General features: G+C 47.9%; 2 protein-coding genes across 2 annotated transcripts in view; both read right to left on the bottom strand.

Moving 5' to 3' along the window:
* znhit3 (zinc finger, HIT-type containing 3) overlaps positions 1–5,055 on the bottom strand; it is a 16,433-nt gene extending 11,378 nt beyond the window's left edge. The window contains exons 1-2 of the mRNA XM_072470127.1: positions 5,001–5,055; positions 3,565–3,632 (exon numbers count right to left, since the gene is read on the bottom strand). Coding sequence (XP_072326228.1) covers positions 3,565–3,632; positions 5,001–5,055 — 123 coding nt within the window. The remainder of the gene's footprint in view (positions 1–3,564; positions 3,633–5,000) is intronic.
* On the bottom strand, positions 3,588–23,725 carry LOC140387264 (lysophosphatidic acid receptor 3-like). Its single transcript, XM_072470219.1, has 2 exons — positions 21,589–23,725; positions 3,588–3,632 (listed from the first exon to the last, which is right to left on the bottom strand). The coding sequence occupies exon 1, from the start codon at positions 23,568–23,570 to the stop codon at positions 22,596–22,598; it is 975 nt and encodes a 324-aa protein (XP_072326320.1). The 5' UTR covers positions 23,571–23,725; the 3' UTR covers positions 3,588–3,632; positions 21,589–22,595.
* Between the last annotated feature and the right edge of the window lie 3,573 nt (positions 23,726–27,298).

The raw sequence follows: 27,298 nt of genomic DNA, 5'->3' as shown, positions 1-27,298 counted from the left end.
ACACAGACCCGCCCCCCCCTTACACAGACCCGCCCCCCCCTTACACAGACCCGCCCCCCCTTACACAGACCCGCCCCCCCCTTACACAGACCCGCCCCCCCTTACACAGACCCGCCCCCCCCTTACACAGACCCGCCCCCCCCTTACACAGACCCGCCCCCCCCTTACACAGACCCACCCCCCTTACACAGACCCGCCCCCCCTTACACAGACCCGCCCCCCCCTTACACAGACCCGCCCCCCCCTTACACAGACCCGCCCCCCCCTTACACAGACCCGCCCCCCCCTTACACAGACCCGCCCCCCCCTTACACAGACCCGCCCGCATTACACAGACCCGCCCCCCTTACACTGTCACGCCCCATTACACAGACCCACCCTCATTACACAGTCCCGCCCCCTTACACTGTCCTGCCCCATTACACAGACCCGCCCTCATTACACAGACCCGCCCCATTACACTGTCCCGCCCGCCCCCATTACACAGACCCACCCCATTACACTGTCCCGCCCCCATTACACTGTCCCGCCCCATTACACAGACCCACCCTCATTACACAGACCCGCCCCCATTACAGAGACCCGCCCTCATTACACAGACCCGCCCTCATTACACAGACCCGCCCTCATTACACTCTCCCGCCCCCATTACACAGACCCACCCCCTCACACTGTCCCGCCCCCATTACACTGTCCCGCCCCCATTACACAGACCCGCCCTCATTACACTGTCCTGCCCCATTACACTGTCCCGCCCCATTACACAGACCCGCCCTCATTCCACAGACCCGCCCTTATTACACTGTCCCACCCTCATTACACAGACCCGCCCTCATTACCCTGTCCCGTCCCATTACACTGTCCCACCCCATTACACGGACCCACCTTCATTACACAGACCCGCCCTCATTACACTGTCCCGCCCCATTACATCGTCCCGCCCTCATTACACAGACCCGCCCTCATTACACAGACCCGCCCCATTACACAGACCCACCCTCATTACATTGTCCCGCCCAAATTACACAGACCCGCCCTCATTACATTGTTCCGCCCCATTACACAGACCCGCCCTCATTACACTGTCCCGCCCCCATTACATCGTCCCGCCCTCATTACACAGACCCGCCCTCATTACACAGACCCGCCCCCATTACACAGACCCGCCCTCATTATTGTCCCACCCCCATTACACAGCCCCACCCCATTACACAGACCCGCCCTCATTACATTGTCCCGCCCCCATTACACAGACCCACCCCCATTACACAGACCCACCCTCATTACATTGTCCCACCCCCATTACACAGACCCACCCATTACACAGACCCGCCCCCATTACATCATCCCACCCCCATTACACAGACCCGCCCTCATTACATTGTCCCACCCCATTACACAGACCCACCCCATTACACAGGCCCACCCCCATTACATCACCCCGCCCCATTACACAGACCCGCCCTCATTACACTGTCCCGCCCCATTACACTGTCCCGCCCCATTACACAGACCCGCCCTCATTACACAGACCCGCCCTTATTACACTGTCCTGCCCTCATTACACAGACCCACCCTCATTACACTGTCCCACCCCCATTACACTGCCCCGCCCCATTACACAGACCCACCCTAATTACACAGACCCGTCCTCATTACACTGTCCCGCCCCATTACACAGAACCACCCCCCTTACACAGACCCGCCCCCATTACACAGACCCGCCCTCATTACACTGTCCCGCCCCATTACATCGTCCCGCCCTCATTACACAGACCCACCCTCATTACACAGACCCGCCCCATTACACAGACCCGCCCTCATTACATTGTCCCGCCCCATTACACAGACCCACCCCATTACACAGACCCGCCCCATTACATCATCCCACCCCCATTACACAGACCCGCCCTCATTACATTGTCCCACCCATTACACAGACCCACCCCATTACACAGACGCACCCCATTACATCGCCCCACCCCATTACACAGACCCACCCTCATTACATCGTCCCGCCCCCATTATACAGACCCACCCCCATTACATCATCCCACCCTCATTACACAGACCCACCCCATTACACAGACCCGCCCTCATTACACAGACCCACCCCATTACACAGACCCGCCCTCATTACATTGTCCCACCCCCATTACACAGACCCACCCCATTACACAGACCCACCCTCATTACACAGACCCACCCCATTACACAGACCCACCCTCATTACACAGGCCAACCCATTACACAGACCCGCCCCATTACATCATCCCACCCCATTACACAGACCCACCCCATTACATAGTCCCACCCCCATTACACAGACCCACCACATTACACAGACCCGCCCCATTACACAGACCTGCCTCATTACACAGACCCACCCCCATTACATAGTCCCACCCCCATTACACAGACCCACCCCATTACACAGACCCACCCCCATTACACAGATCCACTCCCATTACACAGATCGGACCCATTACACAGACCCGGCCCAGGTGGCCCACTCCTTAACCTCATCTCCTGCTCCCCAGCCCTGATGCCACTAATCCTCGCCCCCCCCTCTCCTCCTTCCCCAACCCCCCTCCCCCAATCCTGCTGAGTGGCTGGAGATTCTGGAACTCAGGACATGTCCCAGGACAAGTGGACAACCATTTAGTATGGAGAGGAGGAGAAAATTCTGAACTTTGAATCTTTGTAATTCTCTACTGCAGAGGGTTTTGGAAAATTCTTTATGTTCTTGGCTTATATCAACAGATTTTTGAACTCAAGGAATATGGGAATAGATGCGGAATTGGAGTTGAGATTGAACATCAGCCATGATGATACTGGATAGCAGGGGGTGTGCAGCCTGCTCTTATTTATCTATGTTTACATGGATACAGGGTATGAACTCTGTTTTCTGTCCTATAGTCAAACCTTTGTCCATGCTAACATATTATCCCCAGGAGTCCTTATCTTGAAGAACAATGTTTGGTGTGGCACATTATTGAATTCCTTTTGAAACTCTAAATGCACTAATTTCACCGGTTCCTTATGGTCTCCCTTACTAATTACATCTTAAAAAAAACTCTAGATTTGCCAAAGCTGATTTCCTTTTCATGTTGATTTTGCCCAATAATATTATGATTTTCAGAATAATGAATTTCAGTATTTTCCCAACGGATAACTGGTCTGTAGATTTCGGTTTCACTCTCCCTCTCATCTTGAATAGTGTTGATACATTTGCTAACTTCCAATCCTCTGGGACCATGGATTGCCTGCTGTGATAGTGGAGTCGGACACTTTAGGAACTTTCAAGCGGTAATTGGATAGGCACATGGAGCACGCCAGAATGACTGGGAGTTGGATAGCTTGATCTTGGTTTCAGACAATGCTCGGCACAACATCGAGGGCCGAAGGGCCTGTTCTGTGCTGTAATGTTCTATGTTCTATTGCATCCACTATCTCTGCCGCTATATCTTTTAGAATTGTTGGATGTAGGCCATCAGGTTGAAGGGAATTGACAGCTTTTCTCCCGATAAATCTTTCCAGCACTTATTCTTTTCTAATAATTACCTTAAGTTTGTCACTTTCATTAAGTCCTTGGTTCCCCACGATTTCTGGTACGTTCTTGCTGCCTGCTACTGCGACGAAAGATGCAAAATGTGTTCAACATCTCGGTCATTTCCTTTATTCTCAGGCTAATACCTCTGTCTGAATGTCTAAGGAATCCACGTTTACTTTCAATACGCTCTTATGTTTTACATATTTTTAGAAACTCTGACAGTGCTTTGATATTTCTTGCTAGTACTCATATCCTATTTTGTCCTGTCTGCCTCAATGTCTGCCGAAGTGGAGATGGTTGACAGCTTCAAATTCCTAGGTGTAAACATCTCCAACAATCTGTCCTGGCCCACCCACATCCACATTACAACCAAGAAAGCACAACAGCACCTCAGGAAACTTCCTCAGGAAATTAAGGAAATTCAGCATATTCACAATGACTCTAACCAATTTTTACTGATGCACCATAGAAAGCATCCTATCTGACTGCATCACAGCCTTGTATGGCAACTGCTCGTAACTACCGAGGGTTGAGAACGCAGCCCAGTCCATTGCGCAAACCCGCTTTCCAGCCATTGACTCTGTCTGCACTTCCCACTGCCTTGGGAAAGTGGGCAGCATAATCAAAGATCCTTCCCACAAGGTTTATTCTCTCTTCCGCCCTCTTCCATCGGGCAGAAGATACAAAGGTTTGAGAACACGCATCAATGGTTCAAAAACAGCTTCTTCCCCACTGTTACCTGAACTACTCTTATGGACTGAACTGATCTTTCTATGCATCGTTTCTACAGTTGGCACACTATATTCCATATGCTTCATCCGATGTCTATGTCCATGTATTTACATTGTGTATTTATCATGTGTCCTATGTTTTCCATGTATGGAACGATTTGCCTGGACTATACGCAGAACAATGCTTTCCACTGTACCTCAGTACATGTGACAATAAATCTAAATCTAAATCTCCCTTTTTCTAAAATCAATTTTTGGTCACTAGATTCTGGTTTCTAATAAAACTCTCCCAATCCTCAGGCCTACGACTCTTTTGAGCATATTATAAATGTCTTCTCTAAATCTAAGACTAACCTTAACCTCTTCAGTTAGTCACAATTGGATTGCTTTCCTGTGGAGATTTTATTTCTTGGTGGGATGCATATTGTTGAGAACTATGAAACATTTCTTTCAACGTTTACCATTTTCTTTCCTTTTAATTTCCCAATCCACCAACGCTTCTGATATTTAACAGCCAATTTGTAAAGTGTTAACTGCTACTGACAGTTTCTGTTAAGCATTGACTAATTTGCAGTTTCTTTTACAGATGTTTAATTTTTAAAAATATTTACATTTTTAAATTTCTAAGTTGAATTTAAAATGTTGCACTAAACGTCAGTTTGGGGGGGACTCACTTATGACTTACTGGAGAGTTCCACTCTCACCCAAGTTCTCACCTTTTACACTCCATTGATGAAGAACTCCATTTTCAGACCTCTTCTGTGCGCCCATCCTCGTCATTGTACAGTGAAATTGACCACCTAGCGGCCGAGTCAAAATGAAAATCGGCTCAGAGCAATAGCTCCTTTCTCAGGGATGAAGAGTTTGTACCTTGACAAAAATGCAAGGTTGTTTACTGAGCTGTAGTTGCTGGTTGCCTCCCCTGACATTGTCAGAACATCACGGTTAATTTATGAAAGGAACACTGCTAAGGATTGGGAAAAATTAAGATTAAAGAGAAAATGAAATTGGGATAAAAGAAAATAAAACAGGGAGATGGCTGAAGAGATGTTTAGATGCAAATGAGCATATCAGTGAGAAAAGCAAGTGTTTACCGAGGTGACCAGAGGAAAGAAATGGAGGTGTAGAAACTGTAACTTCAAAGTGGAGAGGTAAGGAAATTGACACGTATATGCAAAAAGGTGATTTCACAGGGTTTTTAAAAATGTATTAATTTTTACAGGATGGTGTGCTTCATTGTCTAGGCCAGCATTTGTTGCCCATCCCGTGTCTTCATCCTTCTTTGGCCTGGGCAGAGTTTGTATCCTGGAGAGGTCTGGGTTCCTCCTGTCTCCTTCTTGAGGTTGAGTTTTTCTTTCCCTTTGTCTGGATTTCTCTTTGTGTTCCTCCTCTGGGCTTCTGTGGTGGTCAGGTTGTTGAGATTGGAGGATTCTCTGCGTCAGTGGTCACTTTGAGCTAGGCTGGGTGTCCCCTCTCTGGGCGGTTTCTTCTCTTCTTTTCTTCTCTTCATTTGGGTGAGCATGATGTTGGTTTTCTTATCCTGATCTGTCCTGGTTGTTGGGCGGATGTTGCTGTGTTTGTGCCGGACGTGAAGGTGTCGGCTCTCTCTCCCAGACTGCCTAATTATTGGGAGTCTTGATGATTCCTCATCATCTTGGGTGGGAGAACCCCTCCCCCCCCCACCCCACTCTAAGCTTGGGATGGAATAATCATCCTCTTGTGGTGCATTACTCTGGATGGGGCTGGAAAGTTGAGGCCCGACTGGGGAGCAGGTGTTTAGGGATGTGCTGAAGTCCTTGGGGGTATAGTTTTTTTGTGTGTCGATTGGTGCTGGGCTTGGCCAGTTCCCGTGCTGTGTCTGTTATCCTGTTATCCCTAGGGGCTCAGGATGTCCTTCTCTGAGGGTGTGGGGAGGGGCTTCCTGCGGGGCTGGGTTTTGTTTCCTTGTCTCTCTAGTGCTCAGAGGTCGGGGATGGGTTCAGTTCTGTGCCTTTGTAGATATCCAATGGTCTCCTCCTGGGGAGGCCTGTTCTCTTCTTTGAGGGTCATCTGGTGGGATAGCCCAGGTAGGTCTGTTCTTTTACCCCTTTCTTTTCTGCCTTGGGAGTCCCTTGTGGGCCTGACCATAGTCTGAACATATTGTTACTGTTGCCGGTCCTCTCTTCCTCTCCTTTCGTTATAATTGTGGCTCTTCCTTGGGACTGGGATTAGGGCTTTTGTTGGGTTGTGTAGTATGTCTTTAACTTCTTGCAGATCTGGGGTTTCCATGTATTTTCTTTTGTTTTTGCAAAGATGTTTATAACAAATTTGTCCCTTGCTCCTCCATGGGTGCAAGTGGTCTGGAATGCAGGAAGAGAAGGCTGTGCTGGGTCATCTGTTTATTTACGGTATTAAGCCAATTACGACAGCGGTCCCTGGTTCCATACTGTGCTCATCCGGGTTAAACTGTCTGTTATTTTTATCCTCCCTTGTTCTGGGAGCTGTATTACTTTGTAACTTTGTGGTATTATTTTATTAAAAAATGTAAAATCTCAATAAATATGCTTATTAAAAAAATGCAAGAAAAATTACAGAGATAGTAAATAACGAGGAAACAGAGACAAAACAAGAAACCCAAGTAACTGCACCAAAACACTAACCCATCTTTGCTTTGGTGCTGACTACTCTCTTCTAGTGCATTGGCTCTAATCCAAGGCCATTCTCATTAATGTGAAAATATATGTTTATTTTAAAATTTTAACCAATGAATTTTGCCAATAAAAGAAGTTCACAAGAAGCAAGACATTTTGGGCATATTTCATGATCATAGAATCACTGCAGTGAAGAAGGAGGCCATTCGGCCCATCCAGTCTGCACTGCCCTCCGAAAGTGCATCCTACCTAGGCCCACTCCCCCACCCTAACCCCATAACCCAGTAACCCCACCTAACCTTTTGGACACTAAGAGGCAATTTAGCATAGCCAATCCACCTAACCCGCACATCCTTTGGACTGTGGGAGGAAACTAGAGCACCTGGAGGAAACCCATGCAGACACGGGGAGAACGCGCAAACTCCACACAGACAGTGATCCAAGGCTGGAATTGAACCCGGGTTCCTGGCGTTGTGAGGCAGCAATCCCGAAAGATGTGCTGTTGGGTAATTTGAACATTCAGAATTCTCCCTGTGTACACGAACAGGCGCCGGAATGTGGCGAATAGGGGATTTTCACAGTAACTTCAGTGCAGTGTTAATGTAAGCCTATTTGTGACAATAAAGATTATTATTATTATCAGGAAATTCTATTTATGCTTTATCCATTCACGGTTTTGGAATGGAAGCTAAACATCTTGCAACTCTTTAGCAATGTTTGAGAGGTTGCTATTTGATTTAACTAAATGCTAAATATTTTAGTCCCTATATTCTGCCAAACGTCAGCGATTGTTTACAATAACTGAGAACATTTATGTCCCTCTTATGTAATCTTTGTTCCAAAATATGAACACGTTGATTCAATCTTTGAAGTGTTGTTTTTTGCTATTAAAGCTGCTGCAATAAATGTGCCATGTCATCTGTGAACTATAATCAAATATCCGTAAAGAGGAGAGAATTTTAAAATGCGGGGCACTGCAAGTCATTGGAAAACAAATGGTTTTATGACAGCTCTCCTTAGTAACATCATGTTACCATGTTATGATACAGCTGTCTACGATAAGTAATTTCCTGAAAGCTAATGGCATAATGTGGCTTTATCTAAAGATGAAAAATGTTTAATGGATGTAACTTAGCTCTAAACTAATAGGCTCATTTTGGTTTGCTGATTTGCCCCCACTGTATTGAGTTTGCAAAGGCTGTCTTTTTTTCTCAAGGTTCCATCTGTATATATATAAAACTCTGTGTGTGTTTTTGCTACATAATCGCATAAGAGTCTTTGGTTTTCTTTTTTCTCCCCAGTAAAATTGTGATGTGTACTTATTTAACATTCAAATAAACATAAAAGTCACTCTAGACATATATGTCTAACTTCCACCCACCATTGGAAATTACATGTTATATAAGTAGTGCACCATTCTTATCTGTTAGCGTATTATTCGTGACTACAGCTCTTCTCCCAAATAAAACCAGAAATTCAGATTTGACCCAATAAGTAGGTTTTCAAGCTACTGAATTATGAAGAGGGCTGAGGCAACTTTCATTTCTTTCAGACAATCAGAGTTATTTGTCAACCATAAGTATGGTTAATTTAAATGAATCATCTTTTAAAATAAAATATCTCCTTTTGGAAAATAAAAATAATCTTTATGAGTGTCACAAGTAGGCTTGCATTAACACTGCAATGAAGTTACTGTGAAAATCCCCTAGTCCCCACACTCCGGCACCTGTTCGGGTACACAGAGGGAGAATTCAGAATGTCCAATTCACGTCTTTCGGGACTGTGGGAGGAAACCGGAGGAAACCCATGTAGGCACAGGCAGAATGTGCAGTCTCTGCACAGACAATCACCCAGGCCGAGAATCCTGGGGCTTGTTTCACCACGATGTAGACTTTAATGTCAATAACGAATTTGTGAGGTGAGGGTGACAGCCCTTGACATCAAGGCAGCGCTTGGCTAAGTGTGGTGTGAAGGAGCCTGAGCTAAACTGGAGTCAATGGGAATCGGGGAGCGTGGGGGGCGGGGGGAGACTTTCTGTTGGTTAGTCATACCTAGCACAAATTAAGATGGCTGTGGTTGCTGGAGGTCTCAGACCAAAGACATCACTGCAGGAGTTGCTCAGGATAGAGTCCTGGGCTCAACCATCTTCAGTTGCTCCTCCCAACATAAGGTCAGAAGTGGGGATATTAAATGATGATTGCATAATGTTCAGCACCATTTGTGACTCCACAGATACAGGAGCAGTCCATGTCCAAATGCAGCAAGATCGCGACAATATCCAGGCTTGGCCTAACAAGTGCCAGACAATGACCATCCCCAAGAAGAAAATCTAACCATCACCCCTTGAAATTCTGTGGCATTACTGTTGCTGAATCCTCCAACTATCAACATCCTGGGGGTTACCATTGACCAGAAACTGAGCTGGACTACCCATATTAATACTGTGGCTACAAGACAGGTCAGAGTCCAGAAGTCCTGTGGCGAATAATTCACATCCTGATTCTCGAAAGCCTGTCCACAATCTACAACGCACAAGTCAGAAATGTGATGGAATACTCCTCACTTGCCTGGATGAGTGCAACTCCAACAACACTGTTGGCTTCTGGGTCACTGACTGGTGAGCACCTTACAGCTGATGATCCACAGCATGCAGAGGCAGGGACATCTCATTGATCTAGCACTCTGAGAGATGCCGGTGCTGAGGACTCTGCTGATCCCAAGGCCGATGTCGTGCCCCTGGGTCTGGGTGTCCCAGAGCTGCTGGAGGTGCAAAGGCAGAATTGGGAGCATCAGGAAGGAATGATACCATCCCTCGTCAGAATGCAAGGCCGACTGGAGGAGTCCCACCATCTTCTGTCTGAGGAGATGGTGTCATCAGTCCGACGCAACAAGGCCAACATTGTGAGGGTCGGGACCTTGACCCAGGACTCGCACTCCACAGGGGATGTCTGCTCCATTGTTCAGCTCATGACCATCATGGCTGGGGTCATGAGCTGCATGATGCAGGACTTCAACTGCATGATGCAGGCACAAACCCCATAAGCATTGGCAGGATGCACTCAGCTTTCTGTCAGGCAGAAGTCAGACGGCTGAGGATGAAAGTAGCATCGCTCTGTCCTCGGTAAAATTCATCATCATTCTCCTGCAGAGTTCAGCCAAAGGCTGTAGTCCACAGCCCATGAATGTGGGCACCATTGAGGACCTTTGGCTGGTACCACTTTTGTGAATTTATGCCACACCCCATGATTGGGGAGCTCTTCACTCTCTAATCCTGGTCGTCACCAAAACAAGAAGTTATGAGGGCATCCCTAGCTCTTCAGCCTATGCAGACCCTGGTTATCGTCCAAGGTTCTTTCTCCTTCTCCTCCATAGGTTGCTCCTTGCTATTCTTCGCAAACTCCTCCTCATCCAAGGAGATGTGGCACTCCCCCATCTTCTGGTCAAGCTGGTCTCCCCGCTGCAGTGCCACGTTGTGGAGGGCAGAGTAGACCACTCTGATGTGGGACACCCCCTGGGGGTTGTATTGGAGGGGCCCCATCAAGACCGGTCCAGGTACTGGAACCCCTTCTTCAGCAGTTCAATTTCCTGCTCGACCAGCACATGTGTTGACGCATGAGCCTCATTATAGTGAGTCTCAGAGGGCGTTTGTGACCTCTCCACTGGCGGCATCAGTCACCTCCTGAGCAGGTAGCCCCTGTCCCCGAAGTGCCATCCGTCCAGCTGCTACTCTCCCTCGGTGATAGCTGGGATCTGAGAGTGCCCCAAGATGTAACTATCATGGACATTCCCCGGGAAACGGGCACACATCTGCATTATGCACATTGTGTGGTCACAAACAAGTTGGACATTGAGGGAGTATAATATCCCTTGCAGTTCATAAATGGTGCCTTATGCCCCCATGTAGACTGCAAGGCCACCTGCGTGTACTTGATTACACCCTAGATTTGGGGCATGCCTGCTAAGCAGGTGAAACCCATGGCCCTGGTTTACTTGGTCCCAGTCCTGGTTGACATACATGTGGGCTCTCGCGAATAGTGCATTTGTGACCGCCCATATGCACTTGTGTGTGGCTGACTGGAAAATGCGACACAGGCCACCCATGCTGCCCTTAAATGAGCTGCTTGCGCAGGTCAGAGCATCAGTAACATTAGGGGCCACAGCCAATGAATGGGTGACCTCCCAGGCCATGCGGTGCCAGCTCTTGCATGACCTAGCAAAGTTGGTCCACCGGAACAGACGCAGTCTTCTCCAGCACTGCAGCCCTGACATCTGGAGACAGGGTGTTTAATGTCGGAAAGCCCTTCAGCAGTAGTGCCTCTTACGAGGCTCCACCATCTGTCGTTCTACTCCTGGAATATCAACAGGCCCCATCTTCCCCTCCGCTGCAGAGTGCTGGTCCTGACCTTGGGCAGCGGCATGTTGATATCACGGCTGCTGGTTGTTAGTAATGAGTAGAATTGACAACTTGACTGGCTCCATGATTCTCCAGAATCAGAAACTGAAAGCAAGAGAACATCAAAGTGAGCAATGAGGACTCCCAGCAGTGCTCTGACCCACAGCCCACCACTCTTCTGGGACATCCACCCATGCATTTCCTCCTCAGGGAGCACCTCTCCACTAAACCTCACTCCCTCCCCTTTCACACACAATAGCCATTTCCCACAGTTGTCCCTCTCAACTCCACCTGAATGAAGTGTGTTGACCTAGAGAGTCTCGGTGGTACCTAGGCCCTGTTTCTGACCATTCCCGAACCAAACCCCTCCCAACCCAACCGTTAGATGGTAAGGCGTTAGAGTGCACGGATTGGACCAGCATTTGCTCCTCATGGGTGATGTCATCAATGCCCCCAGCATGACCATGAACGGGGTGAGTGACAAGATATTTCACCATCACATCTTACACAGAGATTACCTTTAGTGTAATCTATCTAATGTAGACATTAGTATGAGCACTGGAGTTCAATGCTTTATGGTTTAGAAAAGGGTCCAACTATATTGATTGAACAAATTAATCTAATTAAACAAACTGAAGGCCAAAGTAAAATGGGCAACGTGATGAACTTTATACAATGTAATTCATCAAAGTGCCGTTACTAAGGAAAGGTGAAATTAAACAAGTGGCAGAAGAAAATCTGACCACGAGCGCTCACCTGATCAATCTTCTGGTTTCAGACAATCCACCCTTTTGCCCATGCACTCTGCGCTGGGAGGCAGTGGTATTGTAGTATTGTCACGGGACTCGTAATCCAGAAACCCAGCGTAATGCTCTGGGTTTGAATCCCATCGCAAATGGTGGAATTTGGATTCAATCAAAACCTGGAATTAAAAGTCCATGAAACCATTGTTGATTGTTGTAAAAATCCACCTGATTCACTAATGGGCAGCACGGTAGCACAGTGGTTATCACAGTTGCTTCACAGCTCCAGGGTCCCAGGTTTGATTTCCGGCTAGGGTCACTGACTGTGCGGAGTCTGCACGTTCTCCCCGTGTCTGCGTGGGTTTCCTCCGGGTGCTCCGGTTTCCTCCCACAGTCCAAAGATGTGCAGGTCAGGTGGATTGGCCATGATAAATTGCCCATAGTGTCCAAAAAAAAGGTTGGGTTGGGTTACTGGGTTACGGGGATAGGGTGGAGGTGTGGGCTTGGGTAGGCTGCTCTTTCCAAGGGCCGGTGCAGACTCGATGGGCCAAATGGCCTCCTTCTGCGCTGAAAATTCTATGATTCTATGATAACGCCCTTACCTGGTGTAGCCTACACGTGACTCCAGCAATGTGGTTGACTGTTAAATGTACACGTCTTAAACGGTGTACACATTGATTTATTGGATATCAGCTCTTAGTACTACAGAGAATGGATTTCTGTTGTAGCAGTACCAGGAATATTTATTGTTGATTTTCAAATTATGCAGTGTTCCTGCCCTGGGAGTTTAAGTCATCTGAATGTAGTCTGTCTGCCATCGATGAATTTGCTTGTAACTCTTTAAATTACAACATGCAATTTACTTTCCTCAGACAAATCTATGCACCGCTTATTTCTTTCTCCGTGTACATGCTTAGCAACATTTGTAGGAAGCTTGGACAATGAAAAAGTTGCCTTTCAAATTTGAGGTGAAAATTGTATTCATCGGTACTTATCTGATCTTCTTCTGATATTGTTCACTCTTAGTCTGGAGTTCAGTTTCTGATATTTATTGTAACCTCACTGTAAACTAAACATGACATTGTCTTGCCCTTCACTGTAATGCAGCCAATTTACTGAAAGTTATATCGAATGGCTGAGTTGAAGTAGATGATGACGTGGAGGAGCAAGCAAGACGTGTTGGTAATGGACAGGATATCGGGTTTTATGTTTAACTTGGGGTCAGCGGGGCTGATGAATTGTTCGCTGCAGCTTGGATAAGGAGCTGGGGAAGGAGGGGAAGAACATTATGACAGGAGGCAAATGAAATAGCTCCGCCCTTCGTGTTCAGTTGGAGAAAGTCTTGGGCTGAACCACAATCTCCGGTTTGATACCAGGCGAGCAACGTGTCAACATAAAGATTGTCAAGGTGCTGAGGGATGAGGTGGAGCGCTGCAGCTGGGTATAGTTGGCATTTATTCAGTAAATGATGCCAGCTCTAGAGCTAATGTCACAAAAGGAGAGGCCCATTAGGAGAATTTCTTGTAGGCGTTTTTAAAAAATACAAAATAATCTGTCCAAAGTTAGTTTTTTCCCACACGATAATATTTTTTTACTTGCTAAACGGATAATGTTATTTCTAAGATAATTATACACATTGACCTGTGTGAAGAATGAAAATTATAACTGAAAAGAATGTAAAGACACTTTCTTGGTCAAATATTTATTTCAGTTAGTTGGAAATGCATCTAAGCAACAAAGGGGTGCACAGTGGTTAGCACTCCTGCCAAGGCACTGAGGACCTGGGTTTGAATCCAGGCCCTGGGTCACTGTCCGTGTGGAGTTTGCACATTCTCCCTGTGTCTGCATGGGTTTCACTTGCACAACCTAAAGCTGTGCAGGAGACAGTCACATGGGCAGGGTGGGTATAGAGGGATATGGGCCAAATGCAGGCAAGTGGGACTAGTTTCGTGATAGAAACTGGGCAGCATGGACTAGCTGGGCCGATGGGCCTGTTTCCATGCTGTAAACATCTATGATTCTATTATCAATGCCTCTATAGGTGGATTGGCCATGCTAAATTGCCCCTTAATTGGAAAAAAATTGGGTACTCTAAATTTAAATTAAAAAAACCAATGGCGCACATCACTGCCCTGTATATTCCTAATACACCGATGCAGCATTCTAAATAACCATATTGAAAAACGGTTTCCGAAATGTTAAAACGCTTTTCAATGTAAACCACAATGTGTATTTGTAAATTGTTTTTAAACAATATAAACAGCACTCCCCTCGTAGCTCAATTAGCTTCTGCAATGAATAACTAGGGAACAGATTCAGTCAGTTGATCTCAGGCTAGATCAGAGTTTGATGCTGCAATTGGCTCTGGTGCCTGTGGCATAAGAAGGACAGAATGATAATCCCCAGTGACCGGTGTTGCAAATCGTGTTTTGTGTGCGCTTAGAATATAAACAACAGAATTGTGATGGGTCCTGTGACTGAATGGCCACGCTGCATTACCTGTAAAGGTTCATGAATGAAGAATTAACACTTGAATGAATTAACACTTGAATGAAATAAAATGTATAACGTGACAGCTAAGGAACAATCTCCAGGAGGAAATGGGAGGGAGGAAAAAAAACAAGCTGAATTTGGCAAGAATACCTGCTGAGTGCTCATTTCAGTTGGGAGGCCAGGAGATATTGGATATTAAAAAAATACAGCAATAGTGGTGTGATTGTCATCACAGACAGGGTTCAGATACGATTAGCTGTGAAACAAAATGCCACAATCACAATCCTGGCGTACAAAACCACATCAAGCCTGTGGAATAAGTATTAGAAATTCACTGCAGGTAAATGGGAATGCCATACTGGGGCAGAACCCCAACACCTTTCAGTTTTACACAGCACTAGTGTTTAGGATTATACAGGATAAAGGAGTAAGATCAAGGCGGAGATCTTGAGATGCACTTGCAGAGTTACTCACCACACTGGTCACCATGCTTTAGGAAAGGGCACCCAATTACCCCACAGTGGGGCATTATTGCTGACATATTATTGCTCAAGCATTGCGCAGGTCAAAGAGACACAGCCTGAGTGAGTAAGACACATCCAGAGTGGGAATTTGAAACTTGGTAATTTGGTGCAGTGAGGTAATTCGGTGCAGAGTGGGAGAAGGTGCTTTTTCCCTACTGTTTTGTTCTCTCTCTTTCTTCGGGCCTAGTTTCGGGAGCCGTTCGGAGGAGGAGGAGCAGTCTTTGTGTGAGTATAAAAACCTACTTTAACCCGGGGATCGCGGCCTAGTTTCGGGAGCCGTTCGGAGGAGGAGGAGCAGTCTCTGTGTGAGTACAAAAACCTACTTGAACCCAGGGATCGCGGCCTAGTTTCGGGAGCCGTTCGGATGAGGCAGAGCAGTCTCTGTGTGAGTATAAAAACCTACTTTAACCCGGGGATCGCGGCCTAGTTTCGGGAGCCGTTCGGAGGAGGAGGAGCAGTCTCTGTGTGAGTATAAAAACCTAACGGTAACTTCCTGTTTTCCACTTTTTTTTTCAAAAGTGACGTCAGAGGGAAGCCGTGATCTGATTGGTTGATAGCAAATCAGCCCCAAATTTTTTTAAAAACACAGCTAAACTCGTAAACTTAAATTAAACTAATTAATTAATTAGAGGTGGCTGGTCAGGTGATGTGCTTGAGCTGCTTGATGTGGGAGCTGGCAGATCCCATTGCGAGCTGCAGTGACCACATCTGCAGTAAGTGTTGGCTGCTCGAAGAGCTCCGGCTCAGAGTTGATGAGCTGGAGTCTGAGCATCAAACACTGAGGCACATCCAGGAGGGGGAGACTTACCTGAACACTGTGTTTCAGGAGGCAGTCACACCTGTCAGAGTAAGTAGTTTAAATCCTGCCAGTGGCCAGGGACAGCAGGGTGTGACTGCAAGTGAGGCAGGTAAAGGGAACCAGCAGTCAGGAACTCAGGAGCCTCAGCCCTTGACCCTGTCCAACAGGTACGAGGCACTTGCTCCCTGTGTGGATGGCGAACAGGGCTGCAGGAAGGATGAGTCAGCTGACCAAGTCACCATTGTTCAGCAGGCCATTCAAGGGGAGGGAGTAAATAGGCAAGTTGTAGTTGTAGGGGATTCTATTATCAGGGGTTAGATAGTATCCTTTGTGAGCAGGATAAAGAGTCCCGCATGGTATGTTGCCTGCCCGGTGCTAGGGTGCGGGACATCTCTGACCGGCTTGAAAGTATACTGGAGAGGGAGGGGGAGGATCCAATTGTTGTGGTCCATGTTGGTACCAACAACATAGGCAAGTCTAGGAAAGAGGACCTGTTTAGAGATTATAAAGAGCTAGGTTTCAAATTAAAAAACAGGTCCTCAAGCGTCATAATCTCCGGATTACTGCCTGAGCCACGTGCAAATTGGCATAGGGAGGCAAGAATAAGGGAAGTTAACACATGGCTGAAAGAGCGGTGTGGGAAAGAGGGGTTCTTTTTCATGGGACACTGGCATCAGTTTTGGGACAGGGGGGACCTATACCGTTGGGATGGTCTCCCCTGAACCGAGCTGGGACCAGTGTTCTGGCGAAAAGAGTAAATAAGGTGGTCAATAGGACTTTAAACTAGAGATGGGGGGGAAGGGAAAGTCAGGGAACCAAGAGGTGAAGTAATCAGTGGGAAGCGTAGCTGCTTAGGAATACAAAAAAGCACGAAAAGACAGGACTCCGGAGAGGTTACGATAGTCTCCATCTCACAAAATATGACACAGTGTATGGAAAGGCTCAGTAAACCAAGGTCAACCACACTAAGAAAACAAAAGGGACGGTCAATGGAGAATTAAAGGTGCTATATTTAAATGCGCGCAGTATATGGAACAAGGTAGATGAGCTTGTGGCCCAGATTGTGACTGGCAGGTATGATGTGGTAGGCATCACAGAGACGTGGTTGCAGGGGGTTCAGGACTGGCATTTAAACATCCAGGGATTCACAACCTATCGAAAAGACAGAGAGGTGGGCAGAGGTGGCAGGGTTGCCTTGTTAATTAGGAATGAAATTAAATCAATAGCACTAAATGACATAGGGTCAGATGATGTGGAGTCTGTGTGGGTAGAGTTGAGGAACCATAAAGGCAAAAAAAACATAATGGGAGTATTGTACAGGCCTCCTAACAGTGGTCAGGACCAGGGGCACAAAATGCACCACAAAATAGAAAGGGCATGTCAGAAAGGCAAGGTCACAGTGATCATGGGGGACTTCAATATGCAGGTGGACTGGGTAAATAATGTTGCCAGTGGACCCAAAGAAAGGGAATTCATTGAATGTTTACAGGAGGGCTTTTTGGAACAGCTTGTTGGAGCCCATGAGGGAACAGGCCATTCTGGACTTAGTGTTATGTAATAGAACATAGAACGATACAGCACAGTACAGGCCCTTCGGCCCACGATGTTGCACATAAACAAAAGCCATCTAACCTACACTATGCCATTATCATCCATATGTTTATCCAGTAAACTTTTAAATGCCCTCAATGTTGGCGAGTTCACTACTGTAGCTGGTATGGCATTCCACGGCCTCTCTACTCTTTGCGTAAAGAACCTACCTCTGACCTCTGTCCTATATCTATTACCCCTCAGTTTAAAGCTATGTCCCCTCGTGCCAGCCATTTCCATCCGCGGGAGAAGGCTCTCACTGTCCACCCTATCTAACCCCCTGATCATTTTGTATGCCTCTATTAAGTCTCCTCTTAACCTTCTTCTCTCCAACGAAAACAACCTCAAGTCCATCAGCCTTTCCTCATAAGATTTTCCCTCCATACCAGGCAACATCCTGGTAAATCTCCTCTGCACCCTCTCCAAAGCCTCCACTTCCTTCCTATAATGCGGTGACCAGAACTGTACGCAATACTCCAAATGCGGCCGTACCAGAGTTCTGTACAGCTGCAACATGACCTCCTGACTCCGGAACTCAATCCCTCTACCAATAAAGGCCAACACTCCATAGGCCTTCTTCACAACCCTATCAACCTGGATGGCAACTTTCAGGGATCTATGTACATGGACACCTAGATCCCTCTGCTCATCCACACTTCCAAGAACTTTACCATTAGCCAAATATTCCGCATTCCTGTTATTCCTTCCAAAGTGAATCACCTCACACTTCTCTACATTAAACTCCATTTGCCACCTCTCAGCCCAGCTCTGCAGCTTATCTATATCCCTCTGTAACCTGCTACATCCTTCCACACTATCGACAACACCACCAACTTTAGTATCGTCTGCAAATTTACTCACCCACCCTTCTGCGCCTTCCTCTAGGTCATTGATAAAAATGACAAACAGCAACGGCCCCAGAACAGATCCTTGTGGTACTCCACTTGTAACTGAACTCCATTCTGAACATTTCCCATCAACCACCACCCTCTGTCTTCTTTCAGCTAGCCAATTTCTGATCCACATCTCTAAATCACCCTCAATCCCCAGCCTCCGTATTTTCTGCAATAGCCTACCATGGGGAACCTTATCAAATGCTTTGCTGAAATCCATATACACCACATCAACTGCTCTACCGTCGTCTACCTGTTCGGTCACCTTCTCAAAGAACTCGATAAGGTTTGTGAGGCATGACCTACCCTTCACAAAGCCATGCTGACTATCCCTGATCATATTATTCCTATCTAGATGATTATAAATCTTGTCTCTTATAATCCCCTCCAAGACTTTACCCACTACAGACGTGAGGCTCACCGGTCTATAGTTGCCGGGGTTGTCTCTGCTCCCCTTTTTGAACAAAAGGACCACATTTGCTATCCTCCAGTCCTCTGGCACTATTCCTGTAGCCAATGATGACATAAAAATCAAAGCCAAAGGTCCAGCAATCTCTTCCCTGGCCTCCCAGAGAATCCTAGGATAAATCCCATCAGGACCCGGGGACTTATCTATTATCAGCCTGTCCAGAAGTGCCAACAATGAGCCAGACTTGATAAAAGATCTTAAAGTAAGGGAACACTTAGGAGGCAGTGATCATAATATGGTAGAATTCAGTCTGCAATTTGAAAGAAAGAAGGTAGAATCAGATGTAAAGGTGTTACAGTTAAATAAAGGTAACTACAGGGGCATGAGGGAGGAACTGACGAAAATCGACTGGGAGCAGAGCCTAGTGGGAAAGACAGTAGAACAGCAATGGCAGGAGTTTCTGGGAGTAATTGAGGACACAGTACCGAGGTTCATCCCAAAGAAAAGAAAGGTTATCAGAGGGGGGATTAGGCAGCCGTGGCTGACAAAGGAAGTCAGGGAATGCATCAAAGCAAGAGAGAAAGCCTATAATGAGGCAAAGAGTAGTGGGAAGTCAGAAGATTGGAAAGGCTACAAAAACAAACAGAGGATAACAAAGAGAGAAATAAGGAAAGAGAGGATCAAATATGAAGGTAGGCTAGCCAGTAACATTAGGAATGATAGTAAAAGCTTCTTTAAATACATTAAAAACAAACGGGAGGCAAAAGTAGACATTGGGCCGCTCCAAAATGACGCTGGTAATCTAGTGATGGGAGACAAGGAAATAGCTGAGGAACTAAATAAGTACTTTGCGTCAGTCTTCACAGTAGAAGACATGAGTAATATACCAACAATTCAGGAGAGTCAGGGGGCAGAGTTGAATATGGTAGCCATCACAAAGGAGAAAGTGCTAGAGAAACTAAGAGGTCTAAAAATTGATAAATCTCCGGGCCCAGGTGGGCTACATCCTAGAGTTCTAAAGGAGATAGCTGAAGAAATAGTGGAGGCATTAGTTATGATCTTTCAAAAGTCACTGGAGTCAGGGAAAGTCCCAGAGGATTGGAAAATCGCTGTTGTAACCCCCCTGTTCAAGAAGGGAACAAGAAAAAAGATGGAAAATTATAGGCCAATTAGCCTAACCTCAGTTGTTGGCAAGATTCTAGAATCTATCGTTAAGGATGAGATTTCTAAATTCTTGGAAGTGCAGGGTCGGATTAGGACAAGTCAGCGTGGATTTAGTAAGGGGAGGTCGTGCCTGACAAACCTGTTCGAGTTCTTTGAAGAGAGAACAAATAGGTTAGACCAAGGAGAGCCAATGGATGTTATCTATCTTGACTTCTAAAAGGCCTTTGATAAGGTGCCTCACGAGAGACTGCTGAGTAAAATAAGGGCCCATGGTATTCGAAGCAAGGTACTAACATGGATTGACAATTGGCTGTCAGGCAGAAGGCAGAGAGTTGGGATAAAAGGTTCTTTTTCGGAATGGCAACCGGTGATGAGTGGTGTCCCACAGGGTTCAGTGTTGGGGCCACAGCTGTTATCTTTATATATTAACGATCTAGATGACGGGACTGGGGGCATTCTGGCTAAGTTTGCCGATGATACAAAGATAGGTGGAGGGGCAGGTAGTATTGAGGAGGTGGGGAGGCTGCAGAAAGATTTAGACAGTTTAGGAAAGTGGTCCAAGAAAAGGCTGATGAAATTCAATGTGGGCAAGTGTGAGGTCTTGCACTTTGGAAAAAAGAATAGAGGCATGGACTATTGTCTAAACAAAGACAAAATTCATAATGCTGAAGTGCAAAGGGTTTTGGGAATCCTAGTCCAGGATTCTCTAAAGGTAAACTTGCAGGTTGAGTCCGTAATTAAGAAAGCAAATGCAATGTTGTCATTTATTTCAAGAGGCTTGGAATATAAAAGCAGGGATGTACTTCTGAAGCTTTATAAAGCACTAGTTAGGCCCCATTTAGAATACTGTGAGCAATTTTGGGCCCCACACCTCAGGAAAGACATACTGGCACTGGAGCGGGTCCAGCGGAGATTCACACGGATGATCCCAGGAATGGTAGGCCTAACATACGATGAACGCCTGAGGATCCTGGGATTATATTCATTGGAGTTTAGGAGGATGAGGAGAGATCTAATAGAAACTTACAAGTTAATGAATGGCTTAGATAGGGTGGACGTGGGGAAGTTGTTTCCATTAGCAGGGGAGACTAGGACCTGGGGGCACAGCCTTAGAATAAAAGGGAGTCACTTTAGAACAGAGATGAGGAGAAATTTCTTCAGCCAGAGAGTGGTGGGTCTGTGGAATTCATTGCCACAGAGGGCGGTGGAGGCCGGGACGTTGAGTGTCTTTAAGACAGAAGTTGATAAACTCTTGATTTCTCGAGGAATTAAGGGCTATGGAGAGCGAGCGGGTAAATGGAGTTGAAATCAGCCATGATTGAATGGTGGAGTGGACTCGATGGGCCGAATGGCCTTACTTCCGCTCCTACGTCTCATGGTCTTATATTCATTTGGACAGTGCTGTTTTTAATTCCCTCTCAGCCAGGGCAGCTTTCCCATCAAAAGACGAGGGAGGGAGGGAGGGGGATTAGAGAGAGAACCGTCTCTTCATTTCAGGCAAACACGAAGACTCTTTTTCTTTTTAAAAACTCCATTTCACATTTCTCGACCAAGAAGAATAGACCAAAACTGCAGTACTGGAATTAATTGGTTTAGTTCACAGATTCGACAAATTAAGTCACCAGGTTACAACAGTGATTTAAAAAAAAATGAGTATAATACTCACGAGTTTCGAATCACACCGAGAAAATCTAAATACTTCTCAAGATCAATATCGTCAATGGCGCCAACTGATCTTCAACATACAGAACATAATGGCATCGAATAATTGAGATGGCCCCGGAGGTTTAGTTAAAAAAACGGCTGGTGCTCTGAATTATAGTACAATAGAAAAAAACATCAGGACAAGTTAAATTAACCCATTGAATCTTCACTATTCAGTAAAGACTGCCAAATCTCCACCCGTGGATAATTGGGTTATTCCATCGAGCGCTGCTTGCGTGGTTACAAAGTGAAACCCGCTTTGTATAAGGGACAACGGTGCGATATAGCAAGCACAGACTGTATAACTTCCAGATCGTATCCTTCCCCCGCTTGTGTCAGACATTGCTCGAGAGTTTTTAACGATTGGAAAATGTCCTTAGCTCATTGCTCATTAGCTCTTTCAGAGGGTCGGTACAGATGGATGGGCCAAATATAGGCCCCCTTCTGCAATGTAGGGATTCTATGATTCAGCTAACTTGAAAACTGAATTAAACTAGGCGCGAATCATACTTTGTTTTAGTTACAATGAGCACTGTGCATAGATTTAATAGCTGGCGGGGTGAGGGCGGGGGAGGGGGGTAGTTAATAATTGCTAAACTATCCCTGTTTTAAGCTTGAAAGATTTAGGCATGCCTTGGGCAGGCTGGCTGAGCTAACCCCTCGTTTACTGGAACCGGGTTAACTGCTGTTCCTGTCAGTTGAAACCAGACATATAGATACAATAGCAAAATACTGCGGATACTGGAAATCTTAAATAAAACAGAAAATGTGGGAGTGTAGTGCCAGCCGGTAATATCCATCTGTGGAGAAGAGTTAAAGTTTGAGAATTGTATTCCAGCCATATTGAGTGTGCTGTAGTTTGTCGCTGTCCACAGGTGCTGAAATATAACCAGATGTTGATTCAAAGAGCGATACCTCTGTGCCTTTCTATTCCCATCAGATAAGGGGGTCCGGGTAAATGTCACACATTCAGGCATTGTTTGCTGTTTGCATGTGGACCTTGTTGTTAACAGGGCACCTGAAAGAGCCAACGGTGTTTCCCAAGCCCTTTAATTTCTGGCTGTAGACTATGGGATTAACTAAAGAGTTTAGCGTTATCATCATAGCTGTGAAGTTTCTGAAAACATAAATGTGGATATGAAGGTCCTCGAGGGGAGAGTGATCTATTGCATCCCAGAGAACGCTGGAAAAGAACGGAGCGTAGGAGACCGCAGTCATAATCCAAATAACCACACTTGTCTTTGCTACATGGGCTTCAGCCACCCTGTAACTGTTACTAACATGTCCTTGAGCTACAATAATGCCCTTCTGTCTCTTTAAAATGACGATGATGGCAACGTAGGTGAAGGTTAAGCAAGCGAAGGTCACCACACAGTTAGGGATCGTAATGAAGAGCAAGTAATCGATGCAAAGAGGCCGATAGAGAGCTGAAGAGGCTTCTTCGTTGCCCAAGCAATTCCAACCCATCAGAGGCAGCGCGCCAAAAAGCCCCGCCAGTAACCAGCTGGTGCCGGCTGCCAGCCAAGCCTGACAGTGGGATATCCTGTATCTGGGTCTGAGACAGTCGGCCACTGTGAGGTAACGCTCAATGCCGATGCTCATCAAGTTGTAGACGGTGGACAGTATGGAGATGGCGAGGATAGCGTAGGCGTGCATCAGTGCCGCCGAGCCGTACACAGTGTCCTCGGGCTCTGTGAGAAAGAGCAGGGCGATCCAAAAGGAAGAGGAGCTGGACAGCAGGTCGGACAAGGCCAGGCTCCCAAAGAGAATGAAGATGGGTTTGTGCTGATGCCTCGCCGAGACCATGGCCAGGATCACCAAACAGTTGCAGCCGATAGAAATTAAATTGATCACCAACTGCGGGATTCCCAGCGACAGAACGAGGCAGTAACTCCAAGTGACAGAGCTATTGGTGTGTCCCAGGGAGACGTTTGACACGCTCATTGTGTTGAATGCGTGGGCGGCGACCCCAGCACACCCAGGTTAAAATGGAACTGCCTCGGCAAACCTCACCTTCACACCGTGGTTTAGTGGAAATCCCAGGCCCGGCTGACCATATCATAAAGGTCGCGGAGAGTAGGAGTTACTTACTTCGCTTCCTTCGTAGTGGGGCAGATCAAATACTCGGCACTTATCTTTCTGTAGACGGAGTCAGGCTAAATACATATTTGCAGTTGCTCATTGGCTTACACCGCCACTTCACCACACTGACACTGTCAGGAGCAGCAACATAATGTGAACAGCACTTTATTTATCAGGAGTGCTCTAGGATTAGCAGTGGATCCTACAAGGCGGGGGGGTATTTGTTTGATGAAGTAATGGAGAGGTTGATGAGTGTCATGTTGTGTACATGGAATTAAAACAAATTGATAAAGTGCCGCATGATTAATCTGTCAGCAGAAATGATGCCCATGGGAATAAATAAATGAGCGATGGTTACGTGGATATAAACTTGGTCAAGAGACAGAAATCAGACTTCCGGTTGTGGCTATGCGGAGCTAAGTCGCACATTCGGCGGTTCCCGCAAAAACGGACATTTGGGCTCTTTTCAGGGCCCCCAACGGCACTTTTTCGACGTTTCCCGGTGTGGGAAGCAGTCTACAACAGCTCCCCGTCAGTATATGGCTTCAACTAGGAGCGGGGCGACATCAAAGGTGGTGGTGGACCCGAAGAAGGTGCGAGGGAAGAAGAACAAAATGGAAGCGGACGGAGACCAGGCAGCGTGGATGCAGTGGGCGCAGGAGCAACAGGAGGGTATTCAGCGCTGCTTCAGAGAGATTAAAACGGACCTGCTAGAGCCGATGAAGGCGTCTATTGATAAGCTGCTGGAGACACAGACGGCCCAGGGAGTGGCGATCCGCGAGGCTCGACAAAAGATCTCAGATAACGAGGATGTGATCGTAGGCCTGGCGGTAAAGGTGGAGGCGCACGAGGCGCTCCACAAGAAATGGAAGGAGTGGTTCGAGGAGATGGAGAATCGGTCGAGGCGGAAGAATCTGCGGATTCTGGGCCTCCCGGAGGGGCTGGAGGGGCCGGACGTGGGCCTATGTGGTCACCATGTTGAACTCGCTGATGGGAGCGGGGTCCTTCCAGGGGCCCCTGGAGCTGGAAGGGGCCCATAGAGTGCTGGCGAGGAGGCCCAAGGCTAACGAGCCTCCGCGGGCGGTGCTGGTGAGGTTCCATCGGTTCGTCGATCGGGAGTGTGTGCTCAGGTGGGCCAAGAAGGAGAGGAGCAGCAGGTGGGAGAACGCGGAGGTTTGGATATATGAGGACTGGAGTGCGGGGGTGACGAAGAGGAGGGCCGGGTACAATCGAGCAAAGGCGGTGCTGCACAGGAAGGGGGTGAAGTTTTGCATGTTGCAGCCGTCGCAACTGTGGGTTACCTACAAGGACCGGCACCATTATTTTGAGTCTCCAGATGAGACGTGGGCCTTTGTTCAGGCCGAGAAGTTGGACACAGATTGAGGGTCGGGACGGGCAATTGGGGACTGCGGTTGATATGCTATGTTTATTTTTGTTTCGAGGGGGGGCCTTTTTATTGTTCCGGGTTTCTTTTTCTTTGTGTTTTTTCTCTTTTGGGTCGATGAGGGTGGCTTGGGCGGGTTGGGTACTGTTTTGGTTGTGTTGGTCGGGGGGGCTCTTGGAGGTGAGGTGGGGCCCCGCGGGGGAGGGGGAGGCCCGAGTCAGGGGTGAGGGGACCGGGCCTGTAAAAGGAGCTGCATCAGAGGTGGCGGGGCCTGGTAGGTGGAAAGCACGGGCTTTTTCCTGCGCTGAAGACTGGAGGGGGCGGGGCCGGGGCGGGGAAGCGAGGGCTGATTCCCGCGCTTAGAACGGAAGGGGGAGAGCCTATGGATGGGGAGGGGAGAGGAGGGTGTGCCACACAATGGGAGGAGTCGAAGGAGAGGCGAGAGTGGCCGGGGTCAGCAGGAGTCAGCTGACTTGCGGAAGTGCAATGGGGGGAGTAAATCAGCTAGGATGAGTCCTAGCCGGGGCGGGGGGGGGGGGGGGGGGACCGAGTTGCTGCTGCTATGGTCAAGGAGGAGCTGGAGCGAGTGGGGTGGGGGTCGAGACGGGGGTATGCCGCTGCGGGGGGTGCGGGCCGGGTGTGGGGTGCGGGCGCGTGGCTGGCCGAGGAGGGGTTATAGCTAGTCGGCGGGGGAGGGAGGCGGGTAGCCCCCTGATCTGGCTGATAAGCTGGAATGTAAGGGGACTGAATGGGCCGGTTAAGCGGGCCCGCGTGTTCGCGCACCTGAAGGGGCTCAAGGCTGATGTGGTTATGCTTCAGGAGGCACACCTGAAGGTGGCAGACCAGGTAAGGTGGAGGAAAGGGTGGGTAGGTCAGGTGTTTCACTCGAGGCTGGATGCCAAAAATCGAGGGGTGGCGATCTTGGTGGGAAAGAAGGTGTCATTCGAGGCGTCGAGCATTGTGGCAGATAATGGCGGTAGGTACATAATGGTAAGTGGTAAGTTGCAGGGAGAGAGGGTGGTACTGGTCAATGTGTATGCTCCGAACTGGGACGATGCAGGTTTTATGCGGCGTATGTTGGGTCGGATCCCAGACTTGGAAGTGGGGCGCCTGATAATGGGGGGAGACTTTAACACGGTGCTGGATCCGGCACTGGATCGCTCCAGGTCTAGGACGGGTAGGAAGCCGGGGGCAGCTAGAGTGCTGAGGGGGTTTATGTACCAGATGGGAGGGGTGGACCCTTGGAGATTTGCAAGGCCAGGGGCGAGGGAATTTTCATTCTTCTCACATGTTCATAAGGCTTTTGCTGAATCGACTTTTTCATCTGGAGTAGGGCGCTGATAGCGAGAGTAGAGGATACTGAGTATTCGGCAATAGCCATTTCAGACCACGCCCCGCATTGGGTGGACTTGGAGAAGGGGGAGGAGAGGGACCAGTGCCCGCTGTGGCGCTTGGAGGTGGGGCTGTTGGCGGACGAGGAGGTGAGCGAGCGGGTCCGAGGAAGTATAGAGAGGTACCTGGAGACCAACGACAATGGGGAGGTCCGAGTGGGGATGGTATGGGAGGCACTGAAGGTGGTGGTGAGGGGAGAGCTGATCTCCATCAAGGCCCACAAGGAGCGGAGGGAGCCGGGGGGAGAGGGAGAGGCTGGTGGGGGAGATGGTGAGGGTAAACAGGAGGTATGCGGAGGAGCCCGAGGAAGGATTTTTGAGGAAGAGGCATAGCCTCCCGGCCAAATTCGACCTGGTGACCACCAGGATGGCAGAGGTGCAGTGGAGGAAGGCCCAGGGGGCGATTTACGAGTATGGGGAAAAGGCAAGCCGGATGCTGGCGCATCAGCTTAGGAAGCAGGATGCAGCTAGGGAGATCGGGGGAGTTAAGGATGGGGAGGGAATGTGGTGCGGAGTGGAGTTGGCATCAATGGGGTCTTCAGGGACTTCTACGAGGAACTGTACCGATCCGAGCCCCCACGGGAGAAGGGAGGGATGGGCCGCTTCCTGGACCAATTGAGGTTTCCAAAGGTGGAAGAGGGACTGGTGGTGGGATTGGGGGCCCCGATTGGGCTGGAGGAGCTGATCAAAGGGATAGGAAGCATGCAGGCGGTGAAGGCACCGGGGCCGGACGGTTTCCCGGTCGAATTCTATAAAAAATATGTGGACATGTTGGGCCTGCTGTTAGTTAGGACCTTCAATGAGGCAAGGGAGGG

Source organism: Scyliorhinus torazame, chromosome 12 (genome assembly GCF_047496885.1).
Source record: "Scyliorhinus torazame isolate Kashiwa2021f chromosome 12, sScyTor2.1, whole genome shotgun sequence".
Lineage (NCBI taxonomy): Eukaryota > Metazoa > Chordata > Chondrichthyes > Carcharhiniformes > Scyliorhinidae > Scyliorhinus > Scyliorhinus torazame.
Note: the sequence above shows the minus strand (reverse complement) of the source record. Positions and strands in the feature narration are given on the sequence as shown.